This window comes from Propithecus coquereli, unplaced genomic scaffold (genome assembly GCF_000956105.1).
Source record: "Propithecus coquereli isolate 6110/MARCELLA unplaced genomic scaffold, Pcoq_1.0 Scaffold3, whole genome shotgun sequence".
Taxonomy (NCBI): domain Eukaryota; kingdom Metazoa; phylum Chordata; class Mammalia; order Primates; family Indriidae; genus Propithecus; species Propithecus coquereli.
The window spans coordinates 11,212,767-11,238,131 of NW_012148618.1; the positions used below are offsets into that span (position 1 = coordinate 11,212,767).

Below are 25,365 nucleotides of genomic sequence, written 5' to 3' on the forward strand. Positions count from 1 at the left end.
CTGCCGGGGTTTTTTTGTTTTCATTCATTAATTATTTAATAATTATCTTGATTATTTATATCCTTCTAGTTTCTTTGAGTTTACTCTGTTTTCTTTGGCTTTTTATGATTTGTTTTATTTTTTTATTTGTTCCTAGCTTTATTGACGAATAAAAATTTTATATATTAAGGTATACAATGTGATGTTTTGACATACATATACGTTGTGAAATGAGTACCACAATGAAACTAACACGTCTACCACCTCACCTAGTTACCATTTTGTGTGTGTGTGGTAAGAACACTTGAAATCTACTTTCTCAGCAAATTTCAAGAATACAATACATAATTATTAACTGTAGTCACCATTGTGTACATTAGCTCTCCAGAATTTATTCATCTCATAACTGAAAGTTTATACTCTTTGACCAACATCTCTCCCTTTCTCCCAGCCCTCAGCCCCTGGGAACCACCGTTCTACCCTCTGTTACTGTGAGTTCAACTTAATTCCACATACAAGTGAGATCACACACTGTTTGTCTTTGTATCCAGCTTATTTCCCTTAGTGTAGTGTCTTCCGGTTTCAGCCGTGTCAAAAAATGGCAGGAGTCCCTTCTTGGCCTTCTTTTTAAAGGCCAAATAATATTCCATTGTATTAATATATATATCATGTTTTCTTCATCCATTCATCTGTTGACTCCATATCTTGGCTGTCATGCATAGTACTGTAGCAAACATGGGAGTGCAGATACCTCTTCAACACACTGATTTCCAGTTCTTTGGATATATACCCAGAAGTGGGATTGCTGGATCCTGTGGTAGTTCTGCTTTTAATTTTTGGAGAAGCCTCCATACTGTTTTTTTGTTTTGTTTTGTTTTGTTCTGTTTTGTTTTTTTGAGAGAAAGGATCTCTCTCTGTTGCCTGGGCTAGAGTGCAGTGGTAGCATCATAGCTCACAGCAACCTCAAACTCCTGGGCTCAGGTGATTCTCCTGCCTCAGCCTCCTGAGTAGCTGGAACTACAGGTGCACGCCACTGCAGCCAGCTAATTTTTCTACTTTTCGTAGAGACAGATTCTCTCTCTTGCTCAGGCTGGAACTCCTAACCTCAAGTGATCCCCCTGCCTTGGCCTCCCAAAGTGTTAGGATTACAGGCATGAGCCACCGCACCCGGCCCAAAGCTTGATATCTTTTGACATTTTGTACTGGCCAGTCCTAACAGGTGTGAGGTGATATCTCAGTATAGTTTTGATTTGCATTTTGTTGATCATTAATGATGTTGAGCATCTTTTCATATACCTGTTGGACATTTGTATGTCATTGGGAAAATGTCTGTTCAGGTCCTTTGTCCATTTTTTGATTTGGTTATTTGTTTTTTTGCTGTTGAGTTGTATGAGTTCCTTATATATTTTGAATATATCGGATATATGGTTTGCAAATACTTTCTCCCATTCCACAGGTTGCCTTCGCATTTCTTCTTTAATTGCACTTCCGTATTTTGCTAAGATTAGTCACACAACCTTTCTGTTGTACCATTCTTCATCCTCGCTGGGATGGCTCTGCAGTCCGTGGCGGACATTTGCTGTCAGCTGCGTATTTTGGTCTATGTTTCACTTTTGAGATGATTAGTAAAGATGCGAAACAAAGCGAATTCTTATGCCCAGTCTCAGCTGTCCTTGTTCTTCAGCCGTTATTTCCAGTCTTCAGCCAGCAGTTACCTATGTCTGTGTATGCAGCTAAACTGGTTACAATTATTATAATTTTCTAGGAAAATGTTGAGAGAAATCATGCCAAATATTTTGTCATCATCTAAATATAAAAGATACCATTTAGTCTTTATGCCCATAATTTTTTAAAACAAATCATCACATTTTTGTAGTGTGGCTTGTTTTGCACTTAGGCAAGCTTTTTTCTAAAAGTGCTCATAATTCCCTAGTAAACTATGCTTTCATATCAAGGTGCTCTAAATTCCATTCTTTTTTCCCCTCAGAAAGTGGATCTCTTCAGCCTGGGAATCATCTTCTTTGAGATGTCCTATCACCCCATGGTCACGGCCTCAGAAAGGATCTTTGTTCTCAACCAACTCAGAGATGTATGTATCACATGTTTTGGTGCATAAATTTCCAGTAACCTGAATCCTATCATGGAGATCAGAATTCAAGGCGAGATATTTTACTGGTATTTGTAATATAGAAGAGCCTGTCTTATTGTAATTCTAATGACTCATTTGCTGAGACACGGCAGGCTAACCTGTTCTCCCATTTGCAGTGAAAGATTTTTCTGAGCAAGGAAAGTCACCTCACCTAAGTTCTTAAAATAACTTAGTTTTGGTAGCCAAACACTGTCAACTCTTGGCAGGGATCTTACTGTTCTGTCTACTGTATCTCTAGTAAGTGGCAATCCACCTCTGCTTACACACCTCCAGTGATGAAAATCTTACCTCAGTTTTGTTTGTTTTTGGAAATCTTACTTGGAGAAATTGATAGGTTATAGTTACTTTTAAAAAATTAATCTTGGCCGGGCGCAGTGGCTCACGCCTGTAATCCTAGCACTCTGGGAGGCCGAGGCGGGTGGATTGTTTGAGCTCAGGAGTTCGAGACCAGCCTGAGCAAGAGCGAGACCCCATCTTTACTAAAAAATAGAAAGAAATTAATCGGACAACTAAAAATATATATAGAAAAAATTAGCTGGGCATGGTGGCACATGCCAGTAGTCCCAGCTACTCAGGAGGCTGAGGCAGAAGGATTGCTTGAGTCCAGGAGTGTGAGGTTGCTGTGAGCTAGGCCGACGCCACGGCACTCACTCTAGCCCAGGCAACAGAGTGAGACTCTGTCTCAAAAAAAAAAAATTAATCTTAGAGATTTACTTTCAATTTTAAAACAGAGGAAGAATCCAAAAATTTTGTTTGCTATCAGTACAGCAATAGCAGTGGGAATGGGTTATAAGGATAGTGGATATTTAGTTCTGGAAATTGAAGATTCTTGTTGAATGGACCTGGTATAGTAATGCCTAAAGAAAACTACCATGATCAGAAGTTAAAATGGGTCTGAGAAAAATATCTGCTACTTGAATTTTTTTTCCCCCCAACAAAATTCCCATTTGTATTCTTGGGATTAATCCTTACCTCTGTTGTTACTGTAACTTAAAGGACCAACATTACAATGTGAGAGGTCAAGGGTGCCCATTAGAAACTGACATTAAGATGAAAGTGGAAAGTGAGGTTTGGGTGAGGATGATTTCAATCCACATGTTCGTGAGCAAGGTGCTTAGAGAGTCCCTCTCCCTTAGCACAGGGAAGTAGGAGAATTCTTTAAGCTAAATCATACACACTGTCACTAGGAATACGCCTCTGGATACTTCGGAGAACAGTTGAATTATTTTACTTCTGATACAGTGTGGACAGCTGTGTTTGTAAAATATAGAAGTAAATAAAGTGGTTACCGTCACCTTGTCTTGAGGGTAATGCTCTTAGGTGATTATGTCCTTGATGTCCTTGTCCATGATGCTCTTAGGTGATTATGTGCCTTTCTTTAGTCTAAAATTCATATTCTCTCATTTCAAGAATATCTAAACTGTTAAGTTAATTTTATAATTGAGGTCCTATTTACCAGAAAACTGAGAACTCTTGGGTAGGTAGAGGTTTTAGTGTTAACGTTTTTCTCTTACTCTTTGTTGGTGGATTGGCATTTTTTGCCTTTTTTTCATCTGTGCGTTTCATACAATGACTTTGTCTTTCTCTGAAACCATTTGATTTTTAAATACTTTGTCCTCAGATGATGTGCTTTTTATAACCTAGGCTGTCATTTGGGTAAAGTTTCTATTAAAATAACACGTATGCAGTTGGAAGAATGAGCATCGGTCTTCAAGGCGGTATCGCCTCAGTCTTTCCTTGTTAGCAGATTTTTATTCCTGTATTTGAGTTTCTCACTTATGGTGAATAAATGCTTTCACTGTGGCAGTTGGCCAAGCACTTGCTGATTTGAATATAATACTCTTTTAGCCCACTGCGCCTAAGTTTCCAGAAGACTTCGATGATGGAGAGCATGCAAAGCAGGTAATTTTCTCTTTAATTACTGTGTCTTCAGTCTTGCATTTTAATTACTATTTTTATTCTTTTTCAATTAGTTATCTTCTGCCACTCATTCTCTTGTGTCCTGGGAACAACGTGGGGAAAAAAAAATCAAAAGATGAAGCACTTAAAATGTTATTAGACTTGAAATGCACCATAAAAATGCCAAGGGCTGGCATGGAAAATTAACAAACTCCAGGGATCTTTTGTGTGATTCATTGTGCTTTTGAAGTGCTATGTGGGCCCTTGGCTTAGCTGTTGAAAAAAAAAGAATGCTTAACAGCTCATTGTTTTAGATGAAGCTTGAGACTTGAAGAAAAAAAAGTAATTTAAAGCTATAATTTTGGGTTTTTTTTCGAGTTTGAAGTAGCTCAGATTGTGGGGGAAGGGTTGCATTTTCTAGACAATTCGATGTTACAGTATTTTAAAAAGCAAAATAATTTCTTTTGCATACCATAAATATCTGAGTGTGTGTGTATGTATGTAACTCATGTCATAGGCTAATATTGCCATGCAGCTGATGTGAAAGAACAGTTATTAGTCAATTTGTATATTGTGCTTTTGGTGGACCTTTCTTCTTAGTGCCAGTGTTTGTCTTGATGAAACCTTTAGTGGTTAATACTCTTGTTATATAGAAGTTTATTCTTTAAACTGACTTTTATTGATGATTATAATCAAGGCAAAATCCCTCATTTAAATTACTGATGCTGAGAACAGAAGCATAAATAGAACACTGCATTGATTTGCTATTTCTTACTTACTGATTATGTGTCTGGATGTACATGCCACTTAACTTTTCTGGACTTTAATTTCCTCACCTGTAAAATAAAGGGATTAAGTACCCTTTATTTATATTAGCACTGACATTATGTAATTTGGCAATGTTTAACATGACAGTTATTTGTGGCTGTAGGGACCCATTCTGTCTCATCTATTTAATTAGTGAAGATCATTAGAAATACATTGAGTCATGTTTCTATTTCTTTTCCTAGCTATTATTGTTTCTGGGGGTCATGAGTAAATAAATGTTCATTTCATAGCCTTTCCCTGTAACAAGGTCAGTCTTATTCAGTATTTCTACTTGTTGACAGCTATGATGGCAGAGGAACTTTATTAAACTACAAACATGAGGTCAATTATACACGCCATTTTTCACATTGAGGACTGTTCACCATCCTCAGATATGTTAGATACTCTTGAGCATTTGAATCTGAGCTGTACAAAATTGGCGCTAAAACACCACCACCACCACCACAACTACTACCACCTCCCATGTCACAGTCGTTGCTTTTTATTTGAAAGGAGGCAACATAGAAGATGCTTATAAACTGACCATAACGTAATTTTTGCCATGCACAGAAATTTAACAGCATAACAGGGTCTATTATGCTGAATCAGGTATTACCAGTTGAATTTAACACAGCTTTGATAAATGTTGTATCATGTCAGTTCCTTTCTTTATAACATAAAACTCCTATATCACAAGAAAAGTAATTATCTATGTTTTTATTTCAGCCTAAGACAGTAGTAAGGGAGAGTGGTGATGAGGGGGGAGTATTTTTAAAGATATATAATTAGGAAATGCTTAATAAAGTTCATCTAAAGACTGAGCTTTTCTGATCTCAAATATTCCTCTAACTCCTTATAAATCCTTATTATAAATAAGAGGATTAAGAATCATTAAGGGACCTCTCAAAGGTTTGGATTGCCTTCAAATGGTCCGTGCTTAATGAGGTAGTAACTGTGAAAGTATAACATGAGTAATGTAAATCCAGAGAATTCAAGGGAGTGATATCCATACAAATAACATAAATGGAAAAGAAATTAAAACAAGATGTTTTACATGTTTAAGGATTCCAGCAGCTGTTATGCATTATAATTTATACCAAAATTAGGCATGTCAAGCTATTTGTTTTATGTTCTTACATCTTTTTGTACCATATTTTGTGTGTTTATAAGGCCTAAGTTCTGCTTCTACATAGTTGTTGAGGATTTTTTTGGTCGCTTGTGGCAATGAAATGTAAAGGGGGCCTCTGCCTTTTAAGAAATATTCACATTACGTTGCTGTACAACTCTGTGGCCCTAACAAAAGTGCAGAGAAAAAATGACCTATTCAGAGATTTCAGAAATGCCAGTTAAATGCAAGAAGTGGTGTCTTTTCTTTGGCCCGAACTGACCCTGACTTCTCTGGAGACTCCCGAGCATCATGTGCTTCATCCCATCGGTGGTGTGCCTGGGTTTCCTCACAGAAATCCGTCATCTCCTGGCTGTTGAACCACGATCCTGCGAAACGGCCCACAGCCACGGAACTGCTCAAGAGTGAGCTGCTGCCCCCGCCCCAGATGGAGGAGTCAGAGCTCCACGAAGTGCTGCACCACACCCTGGCCAACGTGGATGGGAAGGCCTACCGCACCATGATGGCCCAGATTTTCTCCCAGCGCATCTCCCCTGCCATCGATTACACCTATGACAGCGACATACTGAAGGTGGGCTTAGGCCACGCTGCACATAGGGAGCTTAACTTGGGCCACAAAAGGATCAAGTCAGTTCCTTAGTTTTCATGGATTTTTTAAATGCCTCCAACATAAGTTCCTACGTGAGGTCTGGGAGACTCCTGAAAGTGCACACAAAATGTGTGCGTATGCATTCTGGGAAGAAGAGTCACACTTTTAATCACTTACTTGAAGGAATTCTTGACCCATCCCCTAGAGACTGATCCCTGGCCCTGCTGCCCAGAGCCAAAAACATCCAACCAGCTCAGATCCAGATTAAGCAGTAGTGTAGTTCCCAGCACTGGTCACACATCCAGAGCACGTGGGCAACACTCTGACAAAGCAGATGCCCAGGTCCCCCAGCAAGTCGAGTGGCTCGAATCTCCAGCTGTGAGGCACTGCAGAATCTCTTTAAAAGCTCCCAGGTAGTTTCTGAAGTGTAGCCTGGTTGCCAGGGTGGGGAGCCTTTAACATTTTATTTCTTTAAAAAAAAACTCTTAAGCAATAGAGCGAAATGTTAAAATTTGATAAAGTTGGGTGGGTAGGTAACAGATAATTTGTTATAGTCTCTATATGTTTCTGTATGCTTAAAATACGATATAATTTTAAAAGATAAAGTAGTAGAGGAAGTAGTAAAATTTATGGAAGATCAGTATAGATTTTAGGGACCAGAGTTTTTGCTGGCTGACAACATTAGAAACATATTTACAGGATTATAGGCAACTTTTTAATATTTGTCCTTTTGCTTATATGCTGTTTCTAAATTTTCTGTGGTGAAATGGTACAACTCTTATAATAAGAAAACAAATGAAAAAGAAAGCTCTTGGCAAAATGTGTAAATGCCATGTAGCTTTCAATAGGCCTACAGTGAATCACCTCCCTATGTGGGATGGGGCCTTGATGCCTTTGGGTGTTTGTTCCACAGTATCCCTGAGGGTCAGGGAGAATGTGTTATTTGATTAGCTCTCTCTGAAAGGTATAGATGAACGTGGTTAAGGGCTTGGACTTTGGTGCCAGGCGGCCTTCCCATTGCTTGAAAGATTAGGTCTTGCGTTCTAAAGCAGGATGCTTTGCAAGACATGTGGCCTCTTCCCTGAGTGTGTTCAAAGAGGGACTGACTTGTTGAAACCTCCTTTATGATCCTGGGAATAAGCAATGTAGTACCTACTGCAAGCCACAGATTAGTATTCTAAGGGACCCCTTCGATTGGCCTTTGATGATGACAACATTGTAATTGGTCCTGTTTTAGGGCAACTTTTCAATCGGTACAGCCAAGATACAGCAGCATGTGTGTGAAACCATCATCCGCATCTTTAAAAGACATGGTAATGCCCTTTTTAAAAATCATATTCTTTCTCATAAGATTTTTTTTGTCATCATTAGAAAGTACCATTAGTGGATTTGGCTATACCATATTTTACTTTTAAATTCAGTTACAGGCAATTGACATCTTGTGAAATTTAAGCTTATTTTTACAGCTCAGCTTCTCGAAGAGAAAGTGATTTAAATATTACAACCTTGCCACTAAAATACAGTTGGTTTGTAGAGTCAGAAATACGACCAGATTGACAAACTTAACTCTAGATGAGCTCTCCACTTGTAAATTTAGAGAGTTGAAGAAAAACTGATGATGATTTTAACAGTCCCAGTAGCAGATTACTTAACTGTCAGATTTGTGTTCATTTTAGGTTGCCTCCTAGGAAGAATAAGAACTTGATGGTTTGTCATTTTTTCTAATTTGGTGTAGGAGCTATCCAATTGTGTACCCCACTACTGCTTCCCCGAAACAGGCAAATATACGAGCACAATGAAGCTGCCTTATTCATGGACCACAGCGGGATGCTGGTGATGCTTCCTTTTGACCTGCGGGTGAGGCTGGGAACCCTCTGCTCACGGTCTGGGTGCCGTGTCCAGTCACAGGGATGGCATCTCTGTTAAAGGACTGCCCCTACGGCTCAATTTTCCTGCCAGGCCTATATTCTAAATGTCACCTTTAAGAAATGTATTCTTCAGGGGCTTGTCAGGGTGAGAGCATTATTGGCGTTTAGTAAATGTTTGGCCCTGAAGGCATCCACCTTGCTAATAGCGTAAGTGTTTGTGGCTCTAGGAGCCAGAGGAATCCCGAGTTGCAGGTGCCACACGTGCACCTCAGCATTGTGATCTACCAGGTGACCCAGCAGGTAAACCTGGCCAACTCAGACAGGTAGTTTTTTTCCTAACTTCCTAACCAGATCTTCAGTAACATCCTCACATGTTAAAGCCTAGAATAATTAAATTCTTATAGCAGCAAGTATCTCTGCTAATTGGCGTGTTGTGTTTTGCCCCTGCGTGCTTTCTTCTGACCCCCAGGGCTCCTGTCGACAGCAGCAGTCTTTCCAATCATGCAGTCACATGGTGTTGGCTGCTAACAAGCCCATCTGTGGCTCTGGACCATAGGCTAGAGGAAAACATGTAATGCGTATGTCAGACAGGGGCTTAAGACCCTCAAGTGCAGAAAGCACTTATAAGTGGGGACACAAGCAGAGGATATAACCAGGCAGTTCTCAGAAGAGAAAATGCACATGGCTGATAGGCTTCTGAAAAGATGTTCCACCTCCCTAATAAGGAAGTGCAAAGCTATCTCAACTTCACCCATGAGGCTGGCAAATTTAATTAATATTTAAATTAATATCATCCAGAGATGACAAGGGCGTAGGAAAATAAGTACTTTAATATGTTACTGATGGAAATATGAATTGCTAATTCTTTAGAAAAGTAATCTGAAAGTTTATAATAAAAATTTTTTAAATTTGATGCACATACTATGTCCTTTGAACTAGCAATCCCACTTTGAGGAATTTATTCAAAGAAATAAAAACACATTAGTGTATGAATGTTAAAAAGACATTAATTGCCATATTATTGTGATGGTCAAAAACTGAAAACTGCATGTTTATCAATAAGAAAATGATTGAATAATTTGTCATCAATATTATGGAATATTAAGGAGCTATTAAAAGTTTTACATCTAAATTTTTAAATAAATATGTGTGTTTATATATGTATAAGATGAAAATATATACAGTTGGCCTTCCATATCCTTGATTTTCACATCCATGGATCCAGCCAACTATGAATGGAAAATATTCAGGAAAAAAAATTCCACGAAGTTCCAAAAAATAAATTTTGAATTGCTGTACACTGAGGACTACATTGAATCCATACAAATGAAGCGATGTGTAGACATTAAGTATTATGAGTAATCTAGAGATGATCAGTATGGGTACTGGTCTGTGGCCCACAGCAGGAGGTGAGTGGCAATAAAGAAAGAGAGAGGAAGAGAAGCACTTCTCTGTATTTACAGCCACTCCCAATCACCCGCATCACTGCCTGTCAGATCAGTCACTGTCTCCCATCACCCCCAGATGGGACCGTCTAGTTGCAGGAAAACAAGCTCAGGGCTCCCGCTGATTCTGCATTATGGTCAGTTGTATAGTTATTTCATTATATATTACCATGTAATAATAATAGAAACAAAGTGAACAATAAATGTAATGACTTTGAATCATCCCAAACCATTCCCCCCCAACCTAGTGCATGGAAAAATTGTCTTCTATGAAACCAGTCCCCGGTGCCAAAAAGGCTGGGGACCACTGATCTAAAGTATATGTCCTCTAAAGTATATGGGAGGACATGCATAGGTTATATGCTAATACTGTGTCATTTTATATCAGAGACTTGAGCATCCGCTGATTTTGATATCCTTGGGGGGTCCTGGAACCAAACCCCATGGATATTGAGGGTGACTGTATATATTTAGATATGTCCATACCTATGTTTGATCTGTAGGAATGTCCATGGTGTATCATTAGCTTAAAAAAAAAAAAAGTAAGTTTCAAAGGAACTCTAATAATCCCATTTTTGTTACAGAGAAAGAGAAAAGTTTAAAAAAAAAGTATGTGTACTAAGGTACACTGTGTTTACATGCAATTGGTATGTGTGCAGGTATAAACATGCTCTCACATGTGTGTGAATGACCATGCACACCAGCTTGTTTGTGTCACCAAACAGCATGGTGTCAAAGAATGCACTCATTTTGACCTTATTTTTCTAGAGGAGGGATGGAATCAAGGTATTTTCTTTTTTTATATCTACGTCATATGGCTTATTGCAAGAACAGGTTTTGTGTTTATGGTCTAGGTAAAAATTCCTTCCACATTCCTGGCTTTTTTTTTTTTTTTTTTTTTAAGTAAGCAAAGTGATTTGGGATTATTTTGAGATAGAGGTGAATAAATAGCAGATCAGTCATTTGGGGAGTAGAAGTGCAAACATTTATACAGCTATACTTAAAACTGGCTTCTTCTTCTCTAAATATTAGGAGACTGAAGTACATATTTTTAAACATCAGCTCCCTTTCCATGAGCTGATGTTTAAAATAAAAAAATGATTGCTCATTGGGAATTTGACCCATGATACCATGTCTGATCTCTTGGAGCAACCTGTCAGTGGTATTATTAGTTTTGGTTATTATTTGAGGGTGGTTATTAATAATTTCTCCTAAGAGATTGATAGGAAAATCAGGAAATTCAGCATAAGAGCTAATACTCACTTTGATTACATTATCATAAATGACATTAAAAAAAAAATTCACGAGTAACCAAATTCACCAATTTTAATTTGACATAACAAAAGTGTGGCAGAGTATATTTAACTAAAAATGAATTTTTCTCACACTTAAAAACCCGAGAAATAAAGGTGATGGTGTGTCTAGTATTGGAGCCTGCTGCTGACTAAAGCACTCAGGAACATTTCAAGGAGTATGTACAGTGAGCAGTGCACAACTTTGCGAATATACTAAAAACCACTGAATTAGACACTTTAAAAGGGTGAACTTTGTGGTATGTGAGTTATATATCAATAAAGCCGTATTTAAAAAACAAAAGGAGTGTGCTAGTTGGCACATCTTAACATTGACCTTTAAAACTTTATTTTTCAGGTCCCTTTTGCAAGATATGTGGCAAGAAATAACATATTGAATTTAAAACGGTAAGAAACAATAGGATGTTCCATTTGGTAGACATGAGAAAGAAACCGAGGAAGACTGTTTTATCTTCTGGGATCTTTACACAGGAAAGAATTCTGGATTCAGAGTATTGAGCTTAGGATGTGGTCAAAAAACAGAGCCATGTACCCCTTTCTATAAGGTAACTAGGACTGTGAGAGGGAACGTAGCAGGCAGGTACCATGATGTCCCTGCAGTCTATTCTGTGCCTTCTAAGTGTCCCCAAGCAACATAACTCATTATTTTCACAAATGGTTGCTTCATAAAAACATCTGGCTATTGTTGATCACAGATGGCCCCTTTTAAAATCTAATTGGAGTGACACATGGCCAGTGGTCTCTGTGTGAAAACTGCCTACACAGGTAGCTGAACAGGTAGCTGCTTGTGGAGAAGTGGAGTAAGCCTGGCAGGAATGCAGAGCACTGAGGACCTCCAGGCACTTAGCGTTGGAAAAAGGTTTTCTGTACATTCAAGTACCACAGGGGTCCCACACCCAGCTCTTGGCGAATTGGAGCGGTATTGCTGTCAATGAGGCACCCTGCTTTAAAGCTCCTTTCTTAAAGTGCAGTTAAAGCTCTTTATGCGCTTTTATCCTAGCTACAAGTGAACGATTAATAGTCATAACCCTAAAGTGTGAGTATCCCTCTGTAGAATGCAATCATGTAAGGTAAAATTATTTTTGTGTGTAATTTCATCTCTATTTCAGACATTAAAAATCACTTAAGCTCCATAGTTTAATAGTGGCAAAACTGGGAATTGGAACCTAGATGACAAGGCAAGACTGTTCCGGGGCAAATCTATCTATGCCCTCTTGATCATACCACTGATTGATTTTTTTTCCTATTTGTTTTGTTCAACAATTTCTCATACATATTTGTTTCCAGTAAGCAGTGACCTTAGATGTCTGGGTTTCTCTCTCCAGATACTGCATAGAACGTGTGTTCAGACCTCGCAAGTTAGATCGATTTCATCCCAAAGAACTTCTGGAATGTGCATTTGATATTGTCACTTCTACCACCAACAGCTCTCTGCCCACTGCTGAAATCATCTACACTATCTATGAAATCATCCAAGAGTTTCCAGCACTCCAGGTGTCTTGTCCACATTTTAGCATTCTGGGACTACCTCCACTAGAGCCCTTCACCACGTGTGGTGGGGGAGCCCCAGTGACAGACCTGCTCCTCGGTTTGTGCTGGCAGTGAAGCATCTTTACTAGCATAAGTGACAAGAGTTTGATGATGTCGCTTTCAAGCCTGATCTCAGACTCTTCCACCTTGACAGGAACTGGTTTTGTTTGGGGGGATTGTTGTTTTTCTCTGCCCATTCTTCAAAATGCAAGAAATCAGACTAAAATCGCTAGGATGCTTTTAGCATGTTCATACCCGTCAGTGGCTCCCTCCTACTTCTGATGTCTTAACTCCCCAAGTTCCCTTCTGTGTTTGCACATTGCCCCCAGTGGGGACTGCCACCTGCTCTCCTCAGCTCTCCCATCCCACACACATGCCCTGTCATTCCTGCCACCATCAGTCAAGTGATCCCTTATCTAGAGAGTCTTGTCTTTGACAAGCCATAGTTCGGCCCCTTCTCCCCAGGAAGTCTGACTGCTGCCTCGTTGATTGGCTGGCCACCTTTTCTTCTCAACTCTCACAGCTTGATATGAGATAGCCACAAACTACCTTGCACTGCGTTAGTTGTTTTCTTCAAGCAGGGGGTGTGTTCTTTCAGGGCAGAGGCCATGGGTCCACTTTTCTGTGTACCCCAGTGCACCCAGCTCAGCACACAGCTCACCACTCTGTGAATGCCATTTAATTTGCTCGTGTGGACAAAAGTAACAATACACAAGCCTGGGCTTATAAGTTAATTACTATTAAACCAGACCCTCCCCTCTTTGAAATCTGTGTGAACTCACTGAGGCTTTTAAACAAAACTAAAGACCAGTCAGAGTATTTTTGATGCACATCCTACAGTGTTAAATTAGATTATACTCTCTGATGACAACAATATGAAAAGAATATACGTGAAACAATAAGCTAGGAGGCCATATGCTAAAATTCAGTCCTTTTTCTTCCATGGTGTTAGGATGATAAAGTGATGGTAAGATTCTGGATTTGGTCATGTATCTGTAATTACTTTTATAATGAAAATAATTTTTCTCTGTGTCTCAGGAAAGAAATTACAGTATTTACCTGAACCATACCATGTTACTGAAAGCAATCCTCTTACACTGCGGGATCCCAGAAGATAAACTCAGTCAAGTCTATGTTATTCTGTATGATGCTGTGGTAAGCATTTAATTACTTGGACTCGATGTTGAAAAATAATAATAGTTCAGGATTATTTTCTTACTGATGCAGCCTTAAAACTGAATTGGGAATTTTACCTCCTTCCCTTAAAGGTGAAAGAACAAATTGGCTTTAATTATATCAACAGTTAACAAGTATAGGTTGAGCTTTTATTCTACACTAAGCCCTATACTACTAGTAACCTCCAGGGTGTTTTTTTTAAAGGGTAATTTTTAATTTGAAAGCTAGTAAAGTCCTTCAGTAACCTGCATCTTAAGGCAAGAAATCGCTAAGTAATTGGTCCTGATACTTGCCAGTAATGATTCAAAAACAGTTAACCTTTATGCAGCACCTCCCTGTTTGCCGGGCATCGTTCTAGGCCCTTCCCACTGATGAACTCACTTCATGGTCACACCAGCGCTGTTATCATGCTGACTTCCCAGAGGCCGAGAAGAGGGGTGTCAGCGTGGAGAATAAAAGATGTGCGCCCTGCCCTTGCTGCTTCCAGCCTGCCTGTGCTCACCAGTCACGTCACTGATGGATTTGCTGTTCGAATTGGGGGAGAGTGGCTTCGACCTCTAGTGGGGCCTCATTTGCCACCTCCTTCCTGTGGGGCTGGGGCTGCGGCACCTCCGGTTACTCGTCCCTAATTTAGCCACGTCGTAGTAGTCATTAAGTCATTACTTTACAGAATGTGTGCAGATACAGAGCCTGCAGGGGAAACATTGAAAAACTAAATTAGCGTTCTATTATGACGCTGGCATGAAGTGAATGTTTATCTTTTCTAATATCTTTTCATGTTACATTTTGTTTTCATAATAAATAAGAGGCATCCAGGAGATTCAATAACTAACAGTGCCAGACAGCCTGTGATTAAGACAGAGTGAATGGTGGAAGTCCATAATGACTTACTGTTTTTTATACATCAAGAGGCTTAACTTTTCTTTGACCTGGCGGGTACACATCAAGACCCCAAACTTTACTGTTTGTTTTCTAGTGGTTCTTTCCTCCCCACAAAGTGCTGCCGCTGTGTGGCAGTGAGAGATACAATATGATGTCAGTGGGACACTGACAGAAACCCCGGGGATCGTGCAGAGGGGCCTCCACTCACACCTGTTCATATCCACGGCCACAGCCCCTCTGCCAGCGCGGGACGAAATGCTCAAGGCCCAGCTTTGTCAGGGGAACACGGATCAAAATGACTCCCTCCCTGCACAAACGAATACCCTATTTAAGCCTGTTCAGATCTGGGTCACCTCACCATTCAGCGAGTACATTTTTCCTCATTTTAATTCTTTTATGTCAGGGTTTTTCAAATTTTAAAATAGTTACGGTTTTATGTGAATTGGGGAAAAAAGTTTTTAATCACAGAATTCAATCCATCCTTTACAATTAGGAGCAGTTTGTCCAAAATGAAGGCTATTATTGTCAGAATTAGCCTGGAAATTGTGTCTTGTTCAGGGACAAATTTGGTGACTCTCGTTGTTACATTTTTCTTCTGCATTAGACAGAGAAGCTGACGAGGAGAGAAGTAGAAGCTAAATTTTGTAATCTGTCTTTGTCTTCTAATAGTGTAAGTACCTTCTAATGGTATTATTACAGCTTTCTGTGTAATTTTGTGATACCAGAAAATGTCACCAAATTCTCATTGCAGTAAGGTAGCAGCACTCCCTGCTGCTTTGCAGACGCAGTTTTTCCCTTGAGTGTCAGGTACCATGGCAACGTCTGGGATTAGGAGAAGAGAGAAACTAATGCTGTGATCAAAGAATGCCTCTCCATGCTTCTTCTTGATGTGCTGTAATCATCCTGTTCTTTCTTGATCAGCAGATACTTTTCTTTTGCACCCCTTGTAGAGCCGTGCTTGGTAGAGCCTCCCACTGAGCAGATCTGGTACTAGTTGTCCCCTTCTGAAATAGATTATGTGGGACTCGAAGGAGGCACAGAGCTCTGAAGATTCATCTAGGTATCCCCACCCTACCCCCTACCTCCAGGTCTCCTGACTCCTCAGAGTTGAATTGAAGCCCTTGCTTTTCTGGTACATTTCTTACTGCTAAAATCTTACATTTGATCCCATTAGCAATAAGGAAAAGCTCATGGGATAAACAGGTTGGTTGTATTCTCGCTGCAGGCATCAGATTGACCCCAGATCTTTGGCACAGTAACCCACACTTAATTGAGTAGCTGAACAACAGAAGACAGCAGGGATTTTGTACATTTTCCTGAATATTTTTGTAAGAAGAGATTTTTTTTTTTTTAACTTCCCCACAACCCTTCTAGCCCCTGGTCTGACACTCAATACATGATCCTATAGCGATCAGCAGAATTCACATACGGGCTAGATTAAAACATGACTGTACACAGACCAGGCAGTCACTCGATCTTTTGGACACCTACAGTGTGGCAGGCACGGAGCCAGGGGTATAAAGAGGAGGAGGTAGGGGAGTCCACAGACTGCGTTAGACTTCTTAATTCATATTGGCCTTCAAAAAGCCACAAGGGAATATGCGCAGCAGGTCTCTGCCCTCAACTCTTTAAAACAACTTTCACAGGGTACATGGAAACCACAATTTAAAGACATTACCCATTTGCAGGTAGGGAAAGTAAACCAGATATATAGGACTAGGAGTTCTGAAAATTATGCCTGGTTAAATCTTAAATATTTAACATTAGAGGAGATATTAATGATATGTAAAGTGACCCAATAGCATAATATTCAAATATGAACAATATTTACATACACTCTGAACATGTACACAGCACACACCTTTGTGCAGAAATAGTCCCAGGTTTAAATAGCAAAAAGAATCCGCACAAGAAGCTGGTCAGTGATTCTATACACAAAGTTTCAAGCCCAAAAGGTTCTTTCATCTTATGTCACATTTCAGAAAGTTATGCAAATATCCATACTTGCACAGGACAGCTACATTGGTTGCTAAAATTTCAGTTGCTTTTCTTCTTACTAAATCACTACTCAGTGGTTATTTGATGATGCTAAGCATTAGTTAGAAGTTGTGTGTTGAATTAGTTTAAAAATGGAAAAATAGTATCTAGTAAAGGCCTTTGACACTTTAATTATTTTAAAATGAAACTCTAAGGATATTGGAAAGGAGAGTAGAAATATTGTAATAGAGTTTCAAATATCTGGCTCAGTCTTCTCTTTTTATAGATGAGACACCTGAAGCCCAGAGAGATGTTGTGATTTGTCCAAAGTCACGTGGAGTTAGTGGACGATAGGGTGCAGACAAAAATCTGGAGATACTGACTCCAGTGCTCCTGGTAGTTTATTAATGGGGTAATTTAATGTTAAAATTTATCAAGTAAAATTTATTTTTTATTTTACTAAGAAGAAAAATATTTTAAAGACAATGATTTTAAATTTAAAATTTTGATCTTTAGTAAACAGATTATAGGAGATTTTAACACTTTTTAGATTTTTTAAAAATGTAAGTGATTTATGATTCACTATCATATTAAGCTATGTCAAGCTGAGTCTTCACCCTAAGCTTCGGCCCTTAGTTTTCATGTGCCAATTTATAGATGAACCAGGTTCTACTTGCCTACAGTCTTAAAATAGCTATAATTTTGTTTCTTAATAATTTCTACTTTAGCTCCTCGGAGTTTCCTTTCTGCCTTTGTGATTTATGGTCATTTCCTCTTACTCCCGCTATGTGCCAGGCACTGTGCCTGACCCACAGGTAGATCATCTGTAGCCACTGCCCTCTTCTGGGGCAGACAGTGCTACCCACAACTGGCGAGAGCCAGGGTCTGGATCCAGGTGAGAAGCAGGGAAAGAAGGGTCAGGAAGCTGCCTGCAGGAGACAGCAGCTCAGGGCTACAGATGGGAGCTATTCAAACAAAGGGAGGGGAGGGAGTCGCTGGTTAATTCTGTGAGCAATTAAACAGTCAGACTGTGCCCTCCTGTTCCCCCTTTTGTGTGTCTGCAGTAATGGGAATTCATGAGAATGAGGCAGGTAACGAGGAACAGTACTGTCCTGAGAATATGTACTGGAGGCTCTGCTAGTGCCAGGGTCTGCTGTGCTGTGGTCAGCATTAACTGTGAGTAAATGTTTGTGAATAAAAGTGAACTGTGAATATGCGTCTAAAACACTGCTGCAGCGTGCTTTAGAACTGTTGGAAAAGGAACATTCGTAGTCAGAATTGTAGCAAAGGCTATGGACTTTTTGACCATAACACCCCTTCCCCACCCCCAGAGGGGAAACCGTGTCCCCCTGTATGTAGGAAACACAATGCAAAGGGAGGCTTCCCCTGCCATGGATTGGCAACTAACTGGCCTCTTTGCTTTCCAGCTGTGTCGACTCTACAAGTTTATTGAGCAGAAGGGAGATTTGCAAGATCTAATGCCAACGATAAATTCATTAATAAAACAGAAAACAGGTGTTGCCCAGTTGGTGAAGTATGGCTTAAAAGATCTAGAGGAGGTTGCTGGACTGTTGAAGAAACTTGGCATCAAGTCGCAGGTTTGGCAACTGTTTGATGCTGGCAGTAATAACAGCACAGGGCGTTAATAACAGCACAGGGGGGAGATGGGTTTCATTTCATTGATGCCAGTCAATGTTTTATTTCTCCAGAAAAACTACTCTCTTCGTTTTGGAGCATTTGATACCCAGTAATAGTTTTAGCTTAAATCAGGATTTCTTTGCAGGCATCACCATTCCTATCGCGTGGCAATTCTCGTTGTGTTAGCCTCAGAGGTGGTTATTCTTGAAGAGAGCAGTTTCTCTAGCTCGGCAGGCTACAGTTAAACAGACTTTGTGCCAGATTTCACTGAATGTTTTGTTTGTGCTAGATTGTTCTGATGCTGTTGATGGGAAACAGCATTTTCAGTGTCATATTCCACATTCTCGATTTCAGCCCTCCCGACAACGTTGGTGTGGCATTTCACTTCACAGGTCTTGATCAATTTGGGCTTGGTTTACAAGGTGCAGCAACACAACGGGACCATCTTCCAGTTTGTGGCGTTCATCAGACGGAGGCAGAGGGCTGTCCCGGAAATCCTTGCCGCTGGTGGCAGATACGACCTGCTGGTGAGGGCCTACCCTTTATTCATTTGCTCTGGCTTAATTTTATTTCTTCCCCAATGTATCATTTTGAAATTTTTCAAAGCGACACAAAAAAGTCAACCAGTAATATAATTAAATACCTCTATATCTTTCTTCTAGGAATAGAAATGTAATGTGAACCACATCTGTAAATTTTTAAACTTTTTTAAAAAAATAATTACAGGTTTACAGAAAGTTGTAAAGATAGTACAGAGAGGTGTCATGTGCCCTTTACCCAGTTTCCGCGAATGGTTGGAGCTCGCGTAACTATAGGAAAATATCAAAACCAGGAAACTGACATTGGTACAACGTATGTGTATAATTCTGAGCCGTTCTATCACGTGTGAATTCCCATAACCACTGCCACAATCAAGACACAGAGCTATTCTGTCACCACAAATATCTATTGTATCAGCATTTTACCAGTTTATTTTCTCAGTTACCCCTCCTTTTTGTCTCTTTATGCCCCATTTATAACATAATTGTCTAAAATACTTCCTCTACATGGAGTGAGATCCACATCAAATAATGTTAAACTTGTTTAACATTGCCTGTCTTCCTCATCTAGTTTGAGATCTCCTCGGCTCTTGGTATGATGCATGACTTTTGATTGTATCCGGGACATTGTGAGTGTTAGGTTACAAGACTCTGGCGCTCATCTGGATCTGTTTTAGCAGGCCGCCTCCTGTACCTCACCGTGTGGGCAAGGGGGTGCTGCTGTCAGGTGGGGGTGAAGATCCAGGTTTCTCACATGGCCTCCTTCAGCACCACCAGAGTGGGAGGGTGCCTTGTTACTGCTTTCCACATGCCTCCGCTGATACTGTCGGCGGGCGGGGATGGCAGGAGGCCTTGTTTCTGCTGGCTGGCGGTGAAAATTCCAGCTTCCGCACTCAGTCTCCTCTGGCACCCCTCCAGTGGAGAGGAATGCATTATTACTGCTTGGATGAGGGTAAAAGTCTGGGATCCTGGGGGTTCTGGCCTCCACTGACACTGCTGGGGGTAGGGCGTTGGCCGTTGGCATTAGGGCATTACCCCCAGGCAGGTATGAAAGTCCTGGCTCCACACTTGTTCTTCTCTGAGACCTCCCTGCCAGAATAGGTGGGGGGCTCATTAACCTCTGGGTAGGGGGTAAATGTCTGGGCTCCCCACTCAGCCTTTGTTGATGGGGTGGGAGGGGGGCTATGCTTTTTTCCATGACATTTGACTAGAGCAGGGCACTTACTGTCTAAAAGATTTCTGTCTCGCTGGGTTGCCCCTCTGTTGGTCTTTTGGCAGGTTTTTCTTGGGGCTTTTGTGTCTGTACCTCTTGGCCTTTCTGGGTTGCAGGTTTCTCCAGCACCCAGTCTAGGATATAGGAGGGAAAGAACAAACCCAGGGAACTTGCACATGCTCCTCAGATCCCGTGGTCCCCAGCCAGCCTGCCTTCCTCTACCTTCAGAGTCATCTTATGTTTGTTTTATGTGTATAATGTCCAGGATTCTTAGCTATACTTAGCAGGAGAAACAGGGAGAAGTGACTCCATCTTGATCCAGAACCTACATATGTAATTTAAGTGGTCTAGTAACATTAAGTAAGTAGAAAAAGGTGGGATTAATTTTAATACTATATTTTATTTAACCTAGTGTGTCCAAAATATCATTTCAGCATATACTCAAACTTCTAAAAATTATTAATAAGCTATTTTACATTCTTTTTTTCACTCTAAGTCTTTGTAACCAATCAGTATTTCACATGTATGGCACGTGTCAATTCGGATTAGCCATGTTTTAAATACTCGATAGTCACATGTGGCTTGTAGCTACTATATTAAACAGTACAGCCTAGATGGAACATTTGTTAATATTTTCCTAAGTTTGCATGTGCGCTTCTCTCTCTTATTACGTGCACATACACATACTTCTTTTTGTCGAACCCTTTGATAAAATTGCAGACAGAGCGCTCACTCTATAATTATACTTTCCCCATAATTGCAGTTTCTTCTCTGTTTTATAACCAGACCTGTGTGTGTCTCTCCACAGATCCCCCAGTTTAGAGGACCACAGGCTCTGGGGCCAGTTCCCACTGCCATCGGGGTCAGCATAGCTATAGACAAGATAACTGCTGCTGTCCTCAACATGGAAGAACCTGTAAGTTCTGACTTTGCTTTCTAATGTGCTTTCAGATGTCTTTCATTTCTAAAAGTATCGTGTGCCTTGTGCAGTCATTTACACGAAAGCCCAGATGTGGCAGGTGTAGACTAAGGATTTTGGAAATTATCTTTAACGTGATCTATCAAGCCTAAGACTTGGTGTCAGTCCCTGCATTTCAGTCCTTATCCCCTATTCTTTAGGTGGGTGACCTTAGACAATTCATCCACCCTTTCCTAAGCTCACTTTCCTCATCTGTAACGTACCATACAAATGTGAGATGTTATAGTTGTTAACAGACTCTTACTAAAGCCCCTCGCTGAGAAATCCTGCTGTGATGTACAAAGCTAGAAATGGCTTTTTCTCCTTTGTATTTCAGGTAAGAATAGTTTTCCTACAGGAAAAGAATATCCTGATAGCTCAGGGTAGTTGAAATAATTTCTATATTAAAAGACCAATATAAAATTTTTTTATTGTGTCATTTTTTTATGATGTCATTTTGAAGCAAAACCTTCTGCACATTTATGTTGCTGCACAAGATTTCAAGAATGCCTGTCTCCCATTGGTGTCGCCTCCCTCCAGGTGCTGGTCCCACGTCCACACCTGCAGCCTTGCTCCACTAAGTGTAACCACTCTGTTTCTGATCCAGGTTACAATAAGCTCTTGTGACCTCCTCGTTGTAAGTGTTGGCCAGATGTCCATGTCCAGGGCCATCAACATAACCCAGAAACTCTGGACGGCAGGAATCACGGCAGAAATCATGTACGACTGGTCACAGGTAATGGCACAGAAAGCACCTGTAAGTGAAGGGCAGATAGGTATGGCTTCCACGACAACTGTCCTCTGCACCTATAGACTCTGTCAAACTCTGTTTATCTCTGTGGTTAGAGTTATTTCCTGCAGTAGTTTCTGATTACTGTAGTTACAAATTACTACAACACATTTATTATCTTACATTTCTAGAAGCCAGAAGTCCACAAGCAGCTTCACTGGGTTAAAATCAAGGTGTCAGCAGGGCTGGTTCCTTCTGGAAGCTCTAGGAGAGAATCTGTTCCCTTGCCTTTTCAAGCTCCCCTGCATTCCTTGGCTCATAGCCTCTTCCTCCATCATCAAACTCAGTAGCGTGGCATCTTCTTTCCTCTCTGACCTGTGCTTCTGTTCTGTGATCACTCGCAGGTTCCAGGAGGTTAGGATGTGGTCATCTTTGCAGGGCTGTCAAGCAGCCTTCCACACTTCTGAAGGCATGGTGTGTGTTGTGTGTTTGTGGCTCTGTGTCCTCAGGTCTCCCACAGCATGCAGGCCTGACACCTGACCTGGCTGTGAGGTGAGGAGAGAGGCACCCCTGGACACCTGCCTGACCTTTAGAACAGGGGGTGCTGTGCTGTCACAAGCAGACCACAGAAGTCATCCAGGCTGTACTCATATTCATCCACACTAAAGGTGCTCCAGAGCATGACGATGACCAGGGACACAGCCCCGCCACCCTCCCTCCTGCTCTGTTAACAACACCTGCCAGGAGGCTTCTGAAGCTGCTGCTGTCTGTTTTCAAAATTAATATCAGAAGTGTACTAAGCGGCCGGGCACGGTGGCTCACGCCTGTAATCCTAGCACTCTGGGAGGCCGAGGTGGGTGGATCACTCAAAGTCAGGAGTTCAAGACCAGCCTGAGCAAGAGTGAGACCCCGTCTCTACTAAAAAATAGAAAGAAATGATCTGGACAACTAAAAATATATATATATATAGAAAAAAAAAATTAGCCGGGCATGGTGGCGCATGCCTGTAGTCCCAGCTACTCGGGAGGCTGAGGCAGAAGGATTGCTTGAGCCCAGGAGTTTGAGTTTACTGTGAGCTAGGCTGATGCCATGGCACTCACTCCAGCCCGGACAACAAAGTGAGACTCTGTCTCAAAAAAAAAAAAAAAAAAGTGTACTAAGCAACAATATTTTTTACTCTTTATTTTGAAATAATTTTATACTTAACAGAAAAGTTATAAAAAACAGTTCATATATAACCTTCATCCATTTTCCCCCAAATTTAACATCTTACATATCCATAGTATAATTATCTAACCCTGAAAACTAACATTGCACCAATACTCATAACTAATCTATAGATCTTATTTAAATTTTGACTATTTTCCCACTAATGTCCTTTTTTCTGATCTGGGATCCACTTCAGGGACCCAAATTTGGGCAACAATTTTTTTTTTTTTTTTTTTTTACTCAGTCAAATTTAGCAGTGGGGGCTTGTATACCAACTTTAGTGACACTAATGTTAATAAGTTCTGATAACCCACTAACATCGGACCAGCCAACAATTTTTAATCATTTGACAGAGCAGTACCTTCTTCCACTTGTCTCATGAATTGTTAGAGAAGTGTCCTGTCCTGCAGTAAAACACAAGCGCAGTGACCAGTGACTTTAGTCCTGCACAGTGGCATCCTGCAAGCTTCTCTGCCCTGACGCTGGTATATTCTGCTTCCATTCTGCTCTTCACCTTCCACTGTTTCTTTGATTTCCTTTTGTCTCCTCAGAGGTTTTCTGCGTGTGTGTGTGTGTGTGTGTGTGTGTGTGTGTGTGTAGTTTTTTGGCATTTTCCTTTAAGACTTGAAGCTTTTGCAAACCTCTTAGTATTGCCTGATTGTTCCTGGCCCCTTAGAACAATCATAAAAATAAGGAAGGCAAAAAAGCCATGTTCCTTCTTTGAATTCTGAGCTCGTCTTGCTTAATATTTATATCGCCTCAAGTGAGCATATTTAGCAATTCACTTTGAGAATACAATCGAAAGCAGTATTTTCATTCTCACCTACTTGAAGCTGTTCCAGGTGCTCTGTGTTTACTTATGCAATGTGTTTATTTGTTTCAGTCCCAAGAGGAATTACAGGAGTACTGCAGACATCGTGAAATCACCTATGTGGCCCTCGTCTCGGATAAAGAGGGGAGCCATGTCAAGGTAAAGACCGTAGATCTTTCATGAGTCAACAGTCAGATTTCCCAAACTCCGTATCCCCTGGAGCACCCACCTCACGGAGGCCTGGCCTTGTGTGCGGGTGGAGATCCATCACTTCAGCTCTGCCTTGGAATTGCTGGGCTTCTTACTGGAGAAAGTATATAAAATAAGGAAGAGAGAATCTGACCACCTTTCCTTAGAGCTTTCAAAAAAGACAAACTGTGGCTGTAGTTTTTTGTTTTTTACTTTTCTCCCCTTATTCTCTTTTTCCATTTAAGAAAATAATAAGCAGAGCTAATACCTCATGACTGATATATCCTCTGGCTGTTTCCTAACCAGTTTTACTTTATTGTATTTAACACATTGACTGCCATGAGAGTTGTATTTAACGCACTCTAGTTTTGACCCTGGGGCCACATGAAGCATTTATAAAATCTTACTTCTTGATGTTCTTATTGTTACAGTTAATATTGACAATTTGTTTCTAAAAATGTGTATTAAATGAATAGAAGTCAATACATGTTCTTCTATTTATGTTTATCTTTAAATTACACTCAAAGTTTTTATTCTATTTTCTTAATAAAACACTGTGGCCCCAAGGAAAAGTTTCTGGTTTTTTTGGTGTGGCAGTCAATGTGTTCACTAAAAATGCTCGTAAATATACCACCTCATAGCTTTTATTTATAGTTATTTTTAAAGGGAAAAATAACATTTTTTTCAACCTTTTCCCCCATATCTCTCTTATAATGTCTTTATCTGGCTTTGATATCAGGGTAACGTTGGCCTCATAAAATGAATTGGACAATGTTCTCTCCTCTTCTGTTTTCTGTAAGACTTTTTGTACAAATGGCATTAGAATTCCAACCTCAAATACTTGGTACAATTTACCAGTAAGGCCCCATTGGCCTATATACAGAGCTGTTCTGGTTGCCTCTTTCTTTAGAGTGAGCTCTGGTAGTTTGTATCTTTCTCAGAATTTTTCCGTTTCTTCTTAATTTTCAAATATTCCCTTGTTATTTTTTCACTATCTCTAGGATCTGCAGTGATGTTCCCTCTTGCATTCCTGGTATTGGTAACTGGTGTCTTCCCTCTTTTTCCTGATCAGCCTGGCTAGAGGTTGATCAATTTTATTTGTCTTTTCAGAGAACCAGCTTTTGGCATCTGATTTTTCTCTATTTGTTTGTCCATTTGTTTTCTATTTTATTAATTGCCACTCTTTCTATTTTCTTCCTTCTGCTTATTTTGGATTTCGTTTAATCTTCTTTTTCTACTTTCTTCAGGTAGAACTTTAAATTAGAACTTTGGCCCACAGCCTGGGCCAAATCCAGCCCCAAGCCTATTTTTGTATAGCTGCAAGCTAGGAATCATTTT

General features: G+C 40.3%; 1 protein-coding gene across 3 annotated transcripts in view; it reads left to right on the top strand.

The window, feature by feature from the left end:
• The window catches only part of EIF2AK4 (eukaryotic translation initiation factor 2 alpha kinase 4), a 91,766-nt gene that overhangs the window by 54,205 nt on the left and 12,196 nt on the right, over positions 1 to 25,365 (top strand). For all 3 annotated transcript variants that reach the window (XM_012649490.1, XM_012649491.1, XM_012649492.1), the window contains 14 exons: positions 1,967 to 2,068; positions 3,977 to 4,030; positions 6,295 to 6,531; positions 7,787 to 7,862; positions 8,285 to 8,406; positions 11,513 to 11,562; positions 12,501 to 12,669; positions 13,744 to 13,860; positions 15,368 to 15,433; positions 18,168 to 18,338; positions 18,771 to 18,905; positions 20,939 to 21,046; positions 21,696 to 21,824; positions 23,911 to 23,997. In XM_012649490.1, the coding sequence (XP_012504944.1) occupies positions 1,967 to 2,068; positions 3,977 to 4,030; positions 6,295 to 6,531; positions 7,787 to 7,862; positions 8,285 to 8,406; positions 11,513 to 11,562; positions 12,501 to 12,669; positions 13,744 to 13,860; positions 15,368 to 15,433; positions 18,168 to 18,338; positions 18,771 to 18,905; positions 20,939 to 21,046; positions 21,696 to 21,824; positions 23,911 to 23,997 (1,623 nt within the window). The remainder of the gene's footprint in view (positions 1 to 1,966; positions 2,069 to 3,976; positions 4,031 to 6,294; positions 6,532 to 7,786; positions 7,863 to 8,284; positions 8,407 to 11,512; positions 11,563 to 12,500; positions 12,670 to 13,743; positions 13,861 to 15,367; positions 15,434 to 18,167; positions 18,339 to 18,770; positions 18,906 to 20,938; positions 21,047 to 21,695; positions 21,825 to 23,910; positions 23,998 to 25,365) is intronic.